This window comes from Rhinoderma darwinii, chromosome 2 (genome assembly GCF_050947455.1).
Source record: "Rhinoderma darwinii isolate aRhiDar2 chromosome 2, aRhiDar2.hap1, whole genome shotgun sequence".
NCBI classification, from domain to species: Eukaryota; Metazoa; Chordata; class Amphibia; order Anura; family Rhinodermatidae; genus Rhinoderma; species Rhinoderma darwinii.
Window position 1 is genome coordinate 420889924 of NC_134688.1, and position 17666 is coordinate 420907589.

The following is a 17666-nucleotide window of genomic DNA, read 5'->3' on the forward strand; positions in this document are numbered from 1 at the left end:
GCCAGCAGCCAATCTTGATGATCTGCATGCCCAAGTGCATTCAGCATGGCATAACATTCCTCAGACAACCATTAGCCAAGGCGTGTAAGTGTGTGTATTTCTGCGTGTGGCAATCATACTCAATACGGAATAAATCAAGATATTTGGACAATATAATTTCCATAATTCCAAAACTTTTCCTACTTGTTGTTGCAATTTGAATTTTGAGAAGTGTATATAACACATTGGTTATTAATCTGAGAAAGAATATGTTAGTAATGCATCATTTTCAGTTCATTCCTTAAGAGGATTGTAGAAACCCCTTAAAACAAACTCTTAACGAGGAGCTGATTGTGGGGTCTTGATCCTTACTGGTTTCTTATGAGGAGGTATCATTTGCATTAATTTGTTGTTTTGTTTTTACTTTTTATGCAGGAGGCAAGCTGTGGCTATGTGATCATTATAATGGCTCTATTCTGGTGCACAGAAGCTCTCCCACTGGCTGTTACAGCCCTCTTCCCAGTGGTGCTCTTTCCAATGATGGGCATCATGGACTCAACAGCGGTAATTTACCTTCTCTTATGAAATAAGTTTTATATAACATGGTTACACAACACCAACCAGTTTATTACAACCTAATTGTAAAGATTGTGACATAGGCAAAGAAAGTATAAAATCTGACATACAGTAAATCAGACCTGATCATTGAATTTAACATGGTAGTCATTCAGTTTGTAAGAGCTATTATCTGACAACTTTACCCACTGAACCTTTTCTTTCTTTCTAGTTTTCATTTTGCTCCATCAATTTCAAGTTTTCAGTTTTTACTGCTTTTTATTTATCATAGTGCCTTACAGGGGAGCACAGGGATGCACCTAGGGGTGAGCCAAAGGGACATGTGCTCCAGAAACTGGGTGTCAGGAGGTTGCCAACAAACCTCTCTACCTTGCCCAGGGTATTTAGATACAGGGCTAGGGTAGCACACTGAATCGTTGCCCCAAAGGAAAGAAAGCCTAGCTATACTTCGGGTGTCTTAGTTATTCATTCAGCCAGCCAAAAAGCCTAGTATATAGATGTTTGTCATTATTACCATGGGACCATCTTGAAATTAAGCAGGTAAATAGTGTCTTATCATACATGATTTAGCCATGGTTTTGCCCCAGATGGGTTTGGTTTGTCCTTATGGGAAGTGGTTTGGATGCTTCAGGGTTTACGGATAAGTATAAGCATAATCATTTTATGGTCCAAGTAAATACAAAATTCAGCAGGTCACTATTAGCATTAAATTATATCCTGTCTAAGAAAACCCATACAGTTAAAACAACCAATTTATTTCACTGCTTCTTTTTTTTTCAGGTGTGCAGTCAATATTTGAAGGACACTAACATGCTGTTCATTGGAGGGTTACTAGTGGCAATCTCAGTTGAAAAATGGAATTTGCACAAGCGGATAGCATTGAGGGTGTTGCTGATTGTTGGAGTCAAACCTGCCCTGTGAGTTTATGCCCTATGCGATTTTTGTCTTTACCTGGCACTTGGGAGGTGGTTGCCACTTTTGAGTTACATTAGAGATATTCTTTGGGAGTTATATAATTTAAGTGATTTTAAAACACCTGTACAACCTGTAGGGGGAAAGTTGAATTGAACTGGGAACTTAAAAATACCCTCCCATATGTTTTAAGGGTTTGTATGGTTTAGGAAACCCATATGCGCATACCCTATTAGAGAATTCTGAGTTAATAGAGCCACCTTCCCATTCAGGAACGTCATCTATAAACCAGCTAGAGCAGACAGCGGCTACATAGAATGTCTTTTTGCTTTGAGGGACCTGGTATATCCTGCATTACATGGACAGCCCGTTAATTTCAATGGAGACTGTGTAATGCTTAAATTCCCCTGTGGTGGGGCTTGCGGGAAAATTGAACACTTGTTTCCAGGTTTATAGATGATCAATGGGGGTCCAAGCAGTGGGACCCCCTGTAATCTTCTTATCAACCAGTTTGTTTTCTAGCAAGGTTCTTTATTTCTGCAGTAGACAGTACATTTACGCAGAATAACAGGTGGAGTATACCTACAGAACGGGATCTTACTTCAGAGTAATGATGGATTCCACCTATTATCATCAACTTTATGCATGAAGACAACTACTTTAACATTACAATAGCTGTTGGCTGCTGAAGAACTTAATGGATAAACTTTGTATTGTTCATTGATTATTTTTTTCTAGGTTGCTTCTGGGATTTATGATTGTAACGGCTTTCTTATCTATGTGGATCAGTAATACTGCTACAACCGCCATGATGATACCAATAGCACAGGCTGTGCTTGAGCAACTTTATAGCTCTGAGAAAAAATTAGATGAGCGCGCATTTGTTGTTGATCAAACAGAGAAAAGTGAAGACCAACAGAATGGGAATGTCACTCAGCTAAATGGGGATGTCAAAGTGGCCCCTAATAATGAGCAAAATGGGAATATAAATCATGCATTTGAAATGAAGGAAAAACAGTTAACAAATGTAGAACCCACGAAACTGGAAAAATGTAAGTTTTGAAAAAATACAAATTCTGTTTTACTTAGGTTATATATATCAATATTGAATAATGCTACTGTTCCATAATATAAAATAATAAATAGAGCTCCATTGTCTTCTCATAGATTAGGATTATTATTATAATTTTTTTATTTGTAACGCACTAACATTGTGCAACATTTCAGGAAATTCAAAAATGAATTCAGGGAATACAAAGTACATACAGAATGGCAGATATTTTTCTTGGTTTCCCGGCTTCCTTTAAAGGGGTTTTCCCATAAGGGACATTTATGACATATCCACAAGATGTGTCATAAATGTCAGATAGATGCGGGTCCCTGACTATATGGTCAGAAGTTACAAAAAGAGTGTAGCTTGCTGAGCTACGCTGTTTCCGTAAGTCCTATAGAAGTGAATGGTAGTTACGGAAATAGCGTAACTCGCATGCTACGCTGCTTCTGTAACTGCAACTCACTACTCAGCGAGCTACACTCTTTTTGTAACTTCCAACCATATAGTCAGGAGGTGGCCGGGAGGCAGTGAGAACAGACAACGGTAGAACAGGGTTCAGGGGGCCACGTTCTAGAGATAGGTGTATCCTGTGGATATGTCATAAATGTCCTTCATGGGAATATCCCATTAAGTCCTACTCACTCCCACCCTAACTTGTGAGTATACTTATCAAGCCCTTCACTATGTTAAGCCAGGATTTTCTAATCTCGCACTGAAGATGGCTAACAAGCCTGAAACAGCTGTTCAAATAAATAGATCTATATTTATGCATTATCTGTGATGTAAACCGGATGGGCACAAAGGAAAGTAAAGAGAATTACCACTTAAAATGTAAAATTTACCATATAGTAGTAAATCAGAAGTGAGAGTACAACCTACAAAAGCAATGAGTGCCAATAGCCAAAAATACTGTAAAACTAAACAAATACATGATTTTAAAAATATATCACTTTGACAATGTAAGGCCCTGTTCACACAGAGGATTTGTCAGGCAGAAAAAAAATCTACCAATCTTTCCAGGCAGATTTTCAACCGCCTGCACTTTCTTGCCGCGGTTCTTGCAACTTTTTTCGCTGAATTTTTCACCTATGGCCATTGAGTACCGCCTCTGACCTAATCCTTACCCATCTCAGCAGTCAAATGGACCTGCATAATATAGTGGTATATACTGGTTATGCAGGACCATTTGACTGCTGAGATGGGTAAGGCTGTCTTTTGATTTTGATATTAATATATAATTTTGCAATGGCACTTTTTCTTATCCCAATGATATAAACTCCTGAATAGGAATAGTGTTTATAGGATCATTTGGGGTTATACTAGAAATTCACTTATTTATATACAGCCGTCCATATACTATGCTAGATAATTGTACTACAGTGATCGAAGACAGTTTTTTGATTCAGCGTCTTTGGTCTTTTTCTGCTATACCATGTCTTTTGCCTTGTTTTGTTAATTTTTAATATTGTTATATATGGCTATATACTCCTTTCTCTTTGTATGTCATAAATAACATTATATTGTAATATTTCAGACTTTTACGGACACGGTGAATCCAGTTATGTTATGTTTTATTTTTTTTAACACTTTAGGGAAACAATGGGAAACATTTTGGTTTTTACTTTTAATATTTAATTTTTTTGTACATTGAAAGAAACGTTATCAACTGTTTTTATATATTTTTTTATAAGTCCCCCTAGGAGACTTGAACCATCGATCATTGGATCGCTTACTATATACTGCAATACTAATGTATTGCAGTATATTGTGATTTTGACAGGCTCCAATTAAGCCTTGCCTCTAGCAGGGCCTTATATGAGCAGAAAGATGGCAGACCTGGGGGCCTCATTAGGTCCCAGGCTGCCATGATAACCATCGGCACTCTGCAATCACATCCCGGGGGGCCTAATGGGCTGTCAGAGGGGGCCGCGCCTCTCTTTTTAACCGCTTAGATGGCGCGGTCACTATTGACTGTGGCATCTAAGAGGTTAAACAAGTGGAATCAAAGTGATCTTTGATTCTGCACGTTGCAGCGAGGTGTCAGCTGTAATATACAGCCGACACCCTCTCAGTATGGAGCGACTCAACCCCTGGGGCTGCTCCCTACAACCCCTTAACACCTGTCACATACAGTTACTGATAATGCGTTAAGGGGTTAAAGTCCTGCTATGCTTTTTTTTATGGAGTAACTTTTACATTTTTCCAAACTTTTTGAATTAACATGTAATTGTAAACTTTGCATTTCAGGTGCCACATCAATTGATATTGATCCAGTAGATGACAAACTGAAAGAGGAGAAGCAAGCGCTAAGGCTACAGAAGCACCTAAAACTCAGCAAAGGAATGAGTCTCTGTGTCTGCTATTCCGCTAGCATTGGTGGCATTGCAACACTAACTGGCACCACACCCAACCTTGTCATGAAAGGACAGATGGACGAGTAGGTACTTGTATTTTTCAAGACGAGTTAAAATGCATGTCTCAAAAGAGCTGTCATAATTTATAAATAATACCATCTAATGGAGAAATTCCTGCTAGACCTGCCTTTCATGAATATTGGATTTTATTCCTATATTGTTAAGGTAACATACTGATTGAATAGGAGTACATTGGTTGAATTTCATATTATTTTTCTAAGATACATGTGCAATACCACAAACATTAAAGTCAAAGACACACAGTACATACCACAGAGGTGGACCATACAGCGCTTATGGGGCCCTTACAGAGAAGGGCCCAGCACTCGTTGGTCCCATCCCCTTTGTTACTAAGAGAAGGAGATTTCTACCTTTTGATTAGCAAGAATTTGTGCAGGATTCCCCTTGTTTCTAGAGTACTAAAGAAAAAACATTAGTTCCTGGGGAAATAGTAGGGGAGGCCAAATCTAGTGTGTGGAGAGAACCCTGAATCAGTGCAGAATCATGCAAAGGCTCCAGAACATACCAAGGTAGGTAGGCTGTGTAAAGTACCCTCTACCCGGCCACTTGAAGAAACTTAAAGGCATGTAGTGCTGTGGCCATTACCTATCGGCACCAAGCAAGAACTAACGGGGGCCACTGTCTTAGTGGAGACGGTGCTGCAACGAGAAGGAGTGGCTGTGGCCCTGACTCTGTGCAAGCCAGATCGGTGCTGTTCCGGATGTTGAACGTCACTAAGCAGATGGTTGTCCTGATGACCAGAGAATTAGTGGCGGAGGTGTTTCTGATACTTAAGGAACAAGTAGTACAAGAGGCAAGATGATGGATAGAGCCCATCAAAAGGGTGCACAGATACCATTAAGTTGTGCTAGGTCACCACTGGGCATCATGGAACCACAGGAGAACAGTTGCTAAAATATATACAGTTAGAGGGGACTGATTTGTCGCCAGGAGAGTTGGGAGAGGTGGCTGATATGTTGGTGCAACATCTGAACACCTTTCTCTGCACAGAAAATGACTTCGGATTGATACAGACCCTAGAGCATGAGATCCCAACTGGCGATGCCAGGCTGATCCGAGAGTATTACCAACACATTTCCCCCAGTGGTTCATCAAAGACCTTGCTCAGATTGCTGCACTCTGGTATGCCTTACTAAATGGGGGAAGCCTGAAGTGGCCAAGAAGAAAGCTTTGAAATGAGGCTCAGAGGAAGAGCAAACCTTCCAGGAAGTTAAGATGCTGTTGACTAATGCAGACTTCACCAAGCCATTTGTACTGTATATTGATGGAAGCCTGAAAGGACTGGGGGCGGTTCTGGCCCAGGTCCAGGATGGAAAAGAATGAGTCATCGCCTATGCCAACAGGACATTGAGGGATGGGGTGAAGGACCCGGAGAGTTACAGCTTGTTCAACCATGTACAGCTGGGTTGTCACTGTTGTCTGGGTGGTCACAGAAAAATTTGCAAACAATCCCAAAGGGGCAGTTTCAAGCTGTGGACTGTTAATAATCATCTGATTCGCATGGATACTGCCGGGCTGGGCTCACTGGAGCAGAGATAGTTGGTAAGCTTGGTGAAATATCAAGTACAAGGTTTGGTACCAACCTAGTTGCAGTAATGGTAATGCGGAGACCCTGTCGCGTAATCTGGTAGAACCGGCAAGTGGGCCCACTGATGATATGCTAGAGGAGACAGAAACTGTCAACTTTATGCTGATTGAGGGGAAAGTACTACAGGCATACCTCAGGATGGGGTTAAGGCCTTCCAGAATGAACTGTCCTCCGAAGGTCCAGAGATTGAGAAATCGGCTGAACAATGGCGGAATGAGCAAAAGAGGGACAGGCATATTGAGGCAGTTAAACGGGGGCTCATAAATGGGCTCCAGCCAAATCGGGAAAGAGAGACGCTGCCACCAATAGGGAAACAGCTGCTTTAGCAATAGGACTGGCTGGCTATCTGTGCAGTTGTGCGGTATAGTCGGGTAAAATGACCAACTGAGAAAGGACCCATCTGGCAGATTGTGTTACCGGAAAGAGATATTAGGGTAGTGGTAACATTGATCCATGAGAAAGGGCATTTTGAGCCTGCGAAAACGTTTGACTGACTGCAGAGATTCTTCTTCCACCCAGAAATGCAGATAGTGGCCCGTGACAACTGTACGAGGTGCAGGAACTGCAATTTAGGTAAGGCTGTAGAACAGCAGGCCCCAGTGAGTACCATATGCAACTCCTATCCCTTGCAGATGGTGCTGATGGACTGTCCAGTAGAAAAAGCGCTGCAAGGATACAAGTACCTATTGGTTATCATTGATCATTTTACTAAGTTCACAGTGGCAATCCCCACCCGAGACCAGACAGCGGAGTCTGCTGCCCAGGCTCTATGGAAAAATTTCATACTGCTGAATGGATGTCCAGCGCAATTCCACTCAGACCAGGGGCCTGCTTTAAAAGGTAGAATGATTGAAGAATTGTGTAAGCTCTTTGAGATAAGGACGTTTTACACCACCCCGTATCACCTTTCAAAGAAATGGTGCCTATGAATACATGAATTGCATGCTACTACAGTTGGTATGAACTCTGGAAATCCAAATAAAAGAAAACTGGCCGATCTATGTTGCAAAACTGGTGTGAGTATACAACAACACAGTATACTCCACCTTGGGTTATTCTCCATTCCGGTTGAAATGTGTGGGGAAATGGCGCTGCCCCTTAAATTTGATGATGCCAACCTGTACCGAGGATGTTTTCACCTCAAATCTGTAATTTCCCTGCAACCTGTTGATTTGCTGTTTATGACCAAAACACTAAAGTAAATTAGAAACAGTTCATTAAACCAGTCTGTTCTTTGAGCGGTCATCCTGCTTTTTCACCCTTCCCCAGAGAAATTGCATTGTTGGCAAACAAGGGGGTTGGTGAATTTGCCCAAGGGTGGCAAAACCCAGCCCTTTTTGACATTTGCTATAATGCCCCCTTTCTTCTATGTCCATTTCCAATAGAGATATATGAGAATCTATTCTACACAAATCGAATGCGGTCCAAATTTCCCAAAAGTGATGGATTCCTGTGAAATCCAAAACCTTAGGGGTTTGTGCCACACGAATCGCTGCAAAATATCGCGTGAGCATGTTTTAACATCATTAAGCAGACAATCTAAATGTAGTAAAACCTAGGTCCATGAGGACATAACAAAAGTTAACACAGAAATTATTTGCAGGTGTTTTCAGATTATACTTATTTTATAAATATCCAAATTCCAGTTTCTCACTTTTAGGGTATGTTCACACGGCCTATTTACGGACGTAAATCGGGCGTTTTTGCCCCGAATTACGCCCGAAAATAGCGCCTCAATAGCGCTGACAAACATCTGCCCATTGAAAGCAATGGGCAGACGTTTGTCTGTTCACACGAGGCGTATATTTACGCGCCGCTGTCAAAAGACGGCGCGTAAATAGACGCCCGCGTCAAAGAAGTGACCTGTCACTTCTTTGGCCGTAATTAGAGCCGTTATTCATTGACTCCAATGAATAGCAGCGCTAATTACGCCCGTAATTGACGCGGCGTTCAAGCGCCTGCACATGCCGGTACGGCTGAAATTACGGGGATGTTTTCAGGCTGAAACATCCCCGTAATTTCAGCCGTAACGGACGCCCTCGTGTGAACATACCCATAAAGTGATCGCAATTTTGATTTTGTTGTACAGGTTGATGCTAATTTAACTAAACATCTCAGTAGTAGTATTGATAATATATAATGTCCATGGGTGAGCTGTATACAGAGGTTTTACGGGATCAACACATAAGCCTAAAATACACTGCAGCAAAGTGTAAACAAAGCCTTACTTGTAGATAAAAGTGAACCTCAAAGGGGTTGTCTCATCAAGACATTCCTTTTTCTAAAAACAGCCCCCAAAGTATCAGCTGGAACCTTAAATAATGGATCTTGAACATACTGTATTCTTTTTCTACAGACTGTTCCCTGGAAATAACAATATAATCAATTTTGCTTCATGGTTTGGATTTGCCTTCCCAACGATGATTGTTCTACTTGCTCTTTCCTGGATATGGCTGCAGCTCTTGTTCCTGGGAACGAAGTAAGTTTGTGCTGTTATTTTTATCAGTGAATGAAAGACCCAAAAATAATGGTAAATTGACCCTATCAGAGTAAAGATTAAACTGGACCATATGTTTTCTCACTGCTTGTTCAGAAGAGACTATAAACACATGTAGCATACAAATATATGCAAACACATTTTTGTCTCTAATGTACGTCGTGCCCACTGTACACTAACCCTATAAAACCCTGTCGAGAAGGAATAGCAAGAGGCTTTCAGTATTAAGCAGTCACTTCCACATTTGGCAAAGCTGTTTTTTTAGGGGCTATAGCCCCTCTTTCCACAGTGTACACCCCACCCTGGGACTATACTTATTATAAGGCCTCATGCATACGGTCCGCAATTACGGACCCACCCGGTTCTATTGGCCGCAGACACCTTTCTGTATTGCTACGGAAAGGTGTCCGTGCCGTAGAACCGTGGCAGAAATTATGGAGCATGTCCGACTTTTAATTTTTTACTGGCCGTGCTCTCATACTTTGTATGGGAGCACGGCACGAAAATGCGGCCGTCAACGGCCAGCCGTGCCCGCATTCACGGGCCGTGATTACGGGCATGGCCGTGTGCATGAGGCCTAAGAGAGTCATACAAATACTGTTAATACTTGATAGCTATTCTTCGAAAGCAGACGGTAACAAGTAGCACGGGTACTAGGGACAGCTGGATACTAGACAAATAAAAGTTTACATTTTAAATGGCGTTACCATTACAGAAAATCTTCAGTCTATTTTTTATCTATATACTGTGCTGAAGAATGTTATTTATTAGTTTCTAGGAAGAGCTATTTGGGCTGGGGAAAGGCTGACTGTAATGTTCCCCAGTAATGGAGTTAGTGACCAGAAGAAGTCTAAAACTTTTCTGCCCCCATTATCACTACTTTTAGTCACATATTTTGTTCTGAAAAACTCCTGAAAAATATATACATATCTGTATGTGACAGTAACTGCTATGTCTATTGGCTTCACTTATACTGTTGACTTTACGTTTAGTGTTCCTTTAAGGCCAGGAACCTGAAATGGTCCCTAGGAAGGAATGATAATTTGTGTAAAATATTATTTTAGCTCAACTCGGGTAATCTGTTCTCTTCCTAGATTTAGGAAAAACTTTGGCTGTGGTGGAAATCCTGAACAAAAGGAAAAAGAGAAGAGAGCATATAAAGTTATCTCTACTGAGCACAAGAAGCTCGGGCCGATGACCTTTGCAGAAATCTGTGTTCTGGTTCTGTTTATCTTGCTGGTTCTTCTGTGGTTTTCAAGAGAACCGGGTTTCATGCCAGGCTGGGCAACTATCAGTTTTAACAAAGGTGCAAAAGAGTAAGTATGTGTGAAAGGCAAATGGTGCACATTACGGCTCTACCCTCCTCCCCTCCGTGCATTTGTTCTTCATTTTCCCCTACATACAGTATATATTTATTTTTTTCAAAAAACAAATCTTATCTAGGTATGGTCACTATTACCTAGGTATTCCCGTACCTGTATCTTCAGTATAAGTTTAATATCAAATTATATTTATGTTACGTTTTATGGCCCAAAATATTATCTTGTCCCACAAAATATTTTTTCGAGATAGAAAATGGTTTTGTAATATTTTTGAGTAACAGCAAATATTTTTCTTACGGCCGAGCTGGAATGTCTTATAAAAATGATGTCCCATAAATAAGAACATAATAAAATTAGAGATGATGTGTGTTAGGGATCTGCCAGGTACTACGTCTAGGTATACTCCTGGGATTAATCAATCCACACCTGAGGCCAGACCTCTTAGACTGACACCGGCTCCCACCAACCAGGGTGGCAGGCTCAGGAGTGGGAGAGCCTATCGCGGCCTGGTCAGTTGGAGTTAGCTCCGCCCCCTGTCCATTATTACCTGCCGTGTTCTCTTCCTCAGTGCTTGTAATTCTTCTGGATTCCTGGCCCCACTGCTGCTTGCTCCAGCCTGCTTCTGCCGTGCTTCTGCCTTGCTGCAGTTCCGCTTAACCTGCTTCGCTTTGCCCCTGGCTTGCTTCCTTCTCCGTGCTCACGTTGGTATACTCCACTTCATCCTGGTCCTGACTACTCATTCACCGCTCCGTTTCCTCGCGGCGTTCCGTGGGCTACTGCCCCTTCCCTTGCGTGTTCCCTGTTTGTTCTCCCGTGCACTTAGACAGCGTAGGGACCGCCGCCCAGTTGTACCCCGTCGCCTAGGGCGGGTCGTTGCAAGTAGGCAGGGACAGGGCGGTGGGTAGATTAGGGCTCACTTTCCCTTCACCTCCTTCCTGCTATTACATAATTACAAGCCCATACCTAGTCTACCATTTCTCCTACGCTGACGCTATCATGGACCCCCTTGAGACCCTGACCCAGCAGTTGCAGGGCCTCTCCCTACAGGTCCAGGCCCTGGCCCAGAGGGTCAACCAGGGTGACGCTGCCTTAGTAGTACCCCTCACCTCACCTCTAGAACCCGACCTCAAGTTACCTGACCGGTTCTCAGGGGACCGTAAGATGTTTCTCTCCTTCCGGGAGAGTTGCAGACTGTATTTCCGCCTAAAACCCCACTCCTCAGGTTCCGAGAACCAGCGGGTGGGTATCATCATATCCCGACTCCAGGAAGGGCCCCAAGAGTGGGCCTTCTCCTTGGCTCCCGACGCCCCTGAACTTTCCTCTGTTGATCGTTTTTTCTCTGCCCTCGGACTCATTTACGACGAGACTGACAGGACTGCTTTAGCCGAGAGTCAGCTGGTGACCTTATGTCAGGGTAGGAGACCGGTTGAGGAATACTGTTCTGATTTTAGAAAGTGGTGCGTAGCTTCTCGGTGGAACGACCCGGCCCTAAGGTGCCAGTTTAGGTTAGGATTATCTGACGCCCTGAAGGATCTGCTGGTTAGCTACCCCTCTTCTGACTCCCTTGACCAGGTTATGGCCCAAGCAGTACGACTTGACCGACGTCTCAGGGAACGTCAGCTTGAACGTTTCAATGTGCTCCCCTCTGACTTTTCTGCGATCCCCCCCGAGGTCCCGTCTCCTCGCCCCTCCACGGAGGACTCGGAGGTACCTATGCAACTCGGGGCCTCCATGTCCCCTCGACAACGTAGGGAGTTTCGCAGAATGAATGGTCTCTGCTTCTACTGTTGGGACGACAAGCATCTACTGAACACCTGTCCCAGGCGCAAGAATAAAAAGCCGGAAAACTTCCGCGCCTAAGTGATCATCGGGGAGGTCACTTGGGCGCACAGATATTTCCCGTTAATGTGAAACGCAATAAAATTTTGCTTCCCTTTCAGGTCTCGTTTGCTGGCCGGTCTGCCACGGGCAGTGCTTTCGTGGATTCTGGCTCATCTGCTAATATCATGTCTGTGGAATTTGCTATGTCTCTAAAAATGCCTTTTATTGATTTACCTTATCCTATCCCTGTAGTAGGTATCGACTCCACTCCTCTTACTAATGGTTATTTTACTCAGCATACTCCTGTTTTTGAACTCCTGGTTGGCTCCATGCATTTGGAGCAGTGCTCTGTACTGGTGATGCAGGGATTATCGTCTGATCTGGTATTAGGTCTTCCCTGGTTGCAGTTGCATAATCCCATGTTTGATTGGAATACTGGGGATCTCACCAAATGGGGTAGTGAATGTCTGATGTCATGTCTTTCTGTTAACTCTATTTCTCCCCGGGAGGAGGTAAACACGCTCCCTGAGTTTGTTCAGGACTTCGCCGATGTGTTTTCTAAGGAGGCCTCCGAGGTGTTGCCCCCCCCATAGAGATTACGATTGCACCATCGATTTGGTGCCTGGTGCCAAGCTTCCTAAGGGTAGGATATTTAATCTTTCATGTCCTGAACGTGAAGCTATGAGGGTGTATATCCAAGAATGCCTGGCCAAGGGTTTCATTCGCCCCTCGACTTCTCCTGTAGGTGCTGGCTTCTTCTTCGTGGGGAAGAAGGATGGTGGTCTTAGGCCGTGCATTGATTATCGTAACCTGAATAAGGTCACCGTAAGGAACCAGTACCCACTTCCTTTGATTCCGGATCTTTTTAATAAGGTTCAGGGAGCCCAATGGTTTTCTAAGTTCGATCTACGGGGGGCATATAACCTTATCCGCATCAAAGAGGGGGATGAGTGGAAAACTGCGTTCAACACACACGAGGGTCATTTCGAATACCTCGTCATGCCCTTTGGGTTGTGTAATGTCCCTGCTGTCTTCCAGAATTTTATTAATGAAATCCTGAGAGATTACCTGGGTAATTTTCTTGTTGTGTACCTTGATGACATACTGGTGTTTTCCAAGGACTGGTCCTCCCACGTGGGGCATGTCAGGAAGGTGCTCCAGGTCCCTCGGGAGAATAATCTGTTTGCTAAGACTGAAAAATGTGTCTTTGGGGTACAGGAGATACCATTTTTGGGTCAAATCCTCACTCCTCATGAATTCCGCATGGACCCTGCCAAGGTTCAGGCTATGGCGGAATGGGTCCAACCTGCCTCCCTTAAGGCGTTACAGTGTTTTTTAGGGTTCGCCAACTATTACAGGAGATTTATTGCCAACTTCTCGGTCGTCGCTAAGCCTCTTACGGACCTTACTCGCAAGGGTGCTGATGTCCTCCATTGGCCCCCTGAGGCCGGCCAGGCCTTTGAGACCCTCAAGAAGTGCTTTATCTCGGCCCCCATGCTGATTCAGCCCAACCAAGAGGAGCCATTTATTGTGGAGGTTGACGCATCCGAGGTGGGAGTGGGGGCCGTCTTGTCCCAGGGTACCAGCTCCCTCACCCATCTCCGCCCCTGTGCTTACTTCTCTAGGAAGTTTTCGCCCACGGAGAGTAACTATGATATTGGCAACCGCGAACTTCTAGCCATTAAATGGGCTTTTGAAGAGTGGCGGCACTTCCTGGAGGGGGCCAGACACCAGGTAACGGTCCTTACTGATCACAAGAATCTGGTTTTCCTAGAATCGGCCCGGAGGCTTAATCCTAGACAAGCTCGGTGGGCACTATTCTTTACCAGATTTAATTTCTTGGTTACCTATAGGGCTGGGTCCAAGAATATTAAGGCTGATGCTCTGTCACGTAGTTTCATGGCCAATCCTCCTTCCGAGAAGGATCCTGCTTGTATTTTACCCCCTGGTATAATCGTTTCTGCCACGGATTCTGATTTAGCTTCTGATATCGCGGCTGATCAGGGTTCTGCTCCCGGGAACGTCCCTGGGGACAAACTGTTTGTTCCCCTGCAATACCGGCTAAGGGTACTCAGGGAAAACCATGACTCCGCTCTATCTGGTCATCCTGGCATCTTGGGCACCAAACACCTCATTACCAGAAACTATTGGTGGCCTGGGTTGCCTAAAGACGTTAGGGCTTACGTCGCCGCTTGTGAGGTTTGCGCTAGGTCCAAAACCCCTAGGTCCCGACCTGCGGGCCTACTACGTTCCTTGCCCATTCCCCAGAGACCTTGGACCCATATCTCCATGGATTTTATCACCGATTTGCCCCCATCTCAGGGCAAGTCGGTGGTGTGGGTGGTAGTAGACCGCTTCAGCAAGATGTGCCACTTTGTGCCCCTTAAGAAGCTACCTAACGCCAAGACGTTAGCTTCTTTGTTTGTGAAACACATCCTGCGTCTCCATGGGGCCCCTGTCAATATCGTTTCTGACAGAGGGGTACAATTTGTTTCCTTATTTTGGAGAGCTTTTTGTAAAAAGTTGGAGATTGATCTGTCCTTCTCCTCCGCCTTCCATCCCGAAACTAATGGCCAAACGTAAAGGACTAACCAATCCCTGGAACAATATTTAAGGTGTTTCATCTCTGACTGTCAATTCGATTGGGTCTCATTCCTTCCCCTTGCTGAATTTTCCCTGAATAACCGGGTCAGTAACTCGTCAGGGGTCTCCCCGTTTTTCTGTAATTTCGGGTTTAACCCAAGGTTCTCCTCCGTTTCCCCTGGTTGTTCCAATAATCCTGAGGTAGAGGATGTTCATCGGGAACTGTGCACAGTCTGGGCCCAGGTTCAGAAGAACCTAGAGGCGTCCCAGAGCGCACAAAAGATTCAGGCTGATAGTAGACGTTCTGCTAACCCCCGGTTTGTCGTCGGGGATTTGGTCTGGTTGTCGTCCAGGAACTTGCGCCTTAAGGTCCCGTCCAGGAAGTTTGCTCCCCGATTTATTGGACCTTTATAAGATCATTGAAGTCCTCAACCCTGTATCCTTCCGTCTGGAGCTGCCCCCATCCTTTCGCATACATGACGTCTTCCATGCCTCCCTCCTTAAACGCTGCTCCCCGACCTGGTCCCCCTCAAGGAAACCTCCTGTTCCCGTTCTCACCCCTGAGGGGGTGGAATTCGAGGTGGCCAAGATTATGGACAGTAGGATGGTCCAGGGCTCCCTCCAGTACCTGGTCCATTGGAGAGGATACGGGCCTGAGGAGAGGACTTGGGTACCTGCTCGTGATGTTCACGCTGGGGTATTGATCAGGAGGTTCCACCTTCTCTTCCCTACTAAACCGGGTCCTCTTAGTAAGGGTCCGGTGGCCCCTCATAAAAGGGGGAGTACTGTTAGGGATCTGCCAGGTACTACGTCTCGGTATACTCCTGGGATTAATCAATCCACACCTGAGGCCAGACCTCTTAGACTGACACCGGCTCCCACCAACCAGGGTGGCAGGCTCAGGAGTGGGAGAGCCTATCGCGGCCTGGTCAGTTGGAGTTAGCTCCGCCCCCTGTCCATTATTACCTGCCGTGTTCTCTTCCTCAGTGCTTGTAATTCTTCTGGATTCCTGGCCCCACTGCTGCTTGCTCCAGCCTGCTTCTGCCGTGCTTCTGCCTTGCTGCAGTTCTGCTTAACCTGCTTCGCTTTGCCCCTGGCTTGCTTCCTTCTCCGTGCTCACGTTGGTATACTCCACTTCATCCTGGTCCTGACTACTCATTCACCGCTCCGTTTCCTCGCGGCGTTCCGTGGGCTACTGCCCCTTCCCTTGCGTGTTCCCTGTTTGTTCTCCCGTGCACTTAGACAGCGTAGGGACCGCCGCCCAGTTGTACCCCGTCGCCTAGGGTGGGTCGTTGCAAGTAGGCAGGGACAGGGCGCTGGGTAGATTAGGGCTCACTTTCCCTTCACCTCCTTCCTGCCATTACAATGTGGCTGTCTGCTGGAAATATTTCTCTAGTAGGGCTAAGAATAATATTTACTGTGTATATGAACATCTTTATCTCAAAAGAAAAAGATAAAATACCTCATCAGACTATGCAACCTAATATATATATATCGAAGAAATCATGTGTCATTTCATTATATAATATTTCAAATTTATAAATACTTATTGACAAATTTAAAAGATGACTTTTTGTTTTCAGGTATGTCACGGATGCAACCGTTGCTGTATTTGTATCTCTTATGATGTTTCTATTTCCATCTGAGTTACCCTCATGTAAGCGCCGGGAACCCCAGCAGGCAGGTAAATTTTATTATATCATCTTTATCAATAGTGATAGATAACAAATGACCTAGCTCCAGATTGTTGATGTAGATTAATGTTTTAATGGACTGGATGGTCCATAATCTATAATATTGTGATCTAACAAGTCTTCCGATATATGTCATACATGCCACAGTATTTACAATGATGCGACCATTTTCGATTAGGAAAATATATTCTCATCATTGCAGAAATTGTTTGTGCGTATTGCCCGTATACAGCTGCACGTGATGCACAGCCATTATGTTCGCCTATGAATTAGTCATTTATTTTACATTAACAGTTACATATTGTTCTAAAATATCCGGTTCTTATTTATAGAAAATTTCACTTTCCTGAAATATTCATTAAAGATTGGAATAAAAGAAAAATATTCAGAACTTATAAATTCTCTAGTCATAACCTGTCAAATATAAGCCAAAAGGACACTGTTTTGGCATTTGTTTGTCCCACAGAAACTGTATGCTTTGGTACACATCAGATATATATAAATCTTGCATGAACAGAGTCCTATTGGTGCAGCAGTGGATCTTCAGGTATCATGGCCAGTCTGCGCCGCTTTCGCTCCAATATACTTACCGCTACTCAGCATCCTGCTATGTCCTAGCCAATGAGCCTCTGTACTCCTGGGCTGCTCTGCTCATGGCCTCTCACACTGCCGGCGCTCTCCTCTTTGCTGTCCTGCTGCTGCTAGTGTGCGCGCTAACTCTTCCTCTCTTAAAGAGCCAGTGTGCTCCAATCCACACAAGTTACTCTGTACTAAAGGTTATTTGTAGCTTGTTCTCCTGCTGGATTACCTTTTGGATTACTGTTACTGACTCTGCCCGACCTTTGACCACGTCTCGTCTGCCGCCTTCCCTAACCTTCTGCCCATCTCTAAATACGACATAACTCTGCCTGCCTTGATGTCTGACTAGCCTTACCGTATGCGACTGTCTGCCGTCTGCCCTTACTTCTGCTAGTTTTGACTGTGCACTTGCCCTCTGTTGTTACAGGCAGGCAGCTAATGGGAGTGATTATAAAACCTTGCACATGTACATTGCGCCTTTCCCGCTAATTCCCCTCCAACATATGTTCTCTACTCAAAAGATTTTGAAAAATGAAAAACAAAATGAAAATGTGCTCTTCTTTAGAATTTTTCTCTCCAGTGTGCCGGCGGCACAGAAAACACTCAAACAAATAAATAAATAAAAA

General features: G+C 44.2%; 1 protein-coding gene across 2 annotated transcripts in view; it reads left to right on the plus strand.

The window, feature by feature from the left end:
* Window positions 1–417: 417 nt before the first annotated feature.
* Window positions 418–17666, plus strand: part of SLC13A2 (solute carrier family 13 member 2) — a 52662-nt gene continuing 35413 nt past the window's right edge. The window contains exons 1-8 of one of the 2 annotated variants that reach the window (XM_075850849.1): window positions 418–543; window positions 1336–1472; window positions 2206–2353; window positions 2441–2519; window positions 4796–4958; window positions 8901–9023; window positions 10136–10357; window positions 16351–16451. In XM_075850849.1, coding sequence (XP_075706964.1) covers window positions 445–543; window positions 1336–1472; window positions 2206–2353; window positions 2441–2519; window positions 4796–4958; window positions 8901–9023; window positions 10136–10357; window positions 16351–16451 — 1072 coding nt within the window. In that variant the 5' untranslated portion in view covers window positions 418–444. Of the gene's footprint in view, window positions 544–1335; window positions 1473–2205; window positions 2354–2440; window positions 2520–4768; window positions 4959–8900; window positions 9024–10135; window positions 10358–16350; window positions 16452–17666 lie in introns of both variants that reach the window. The other variant, XM_075850848.1, reaches the window with a different exon arrangement.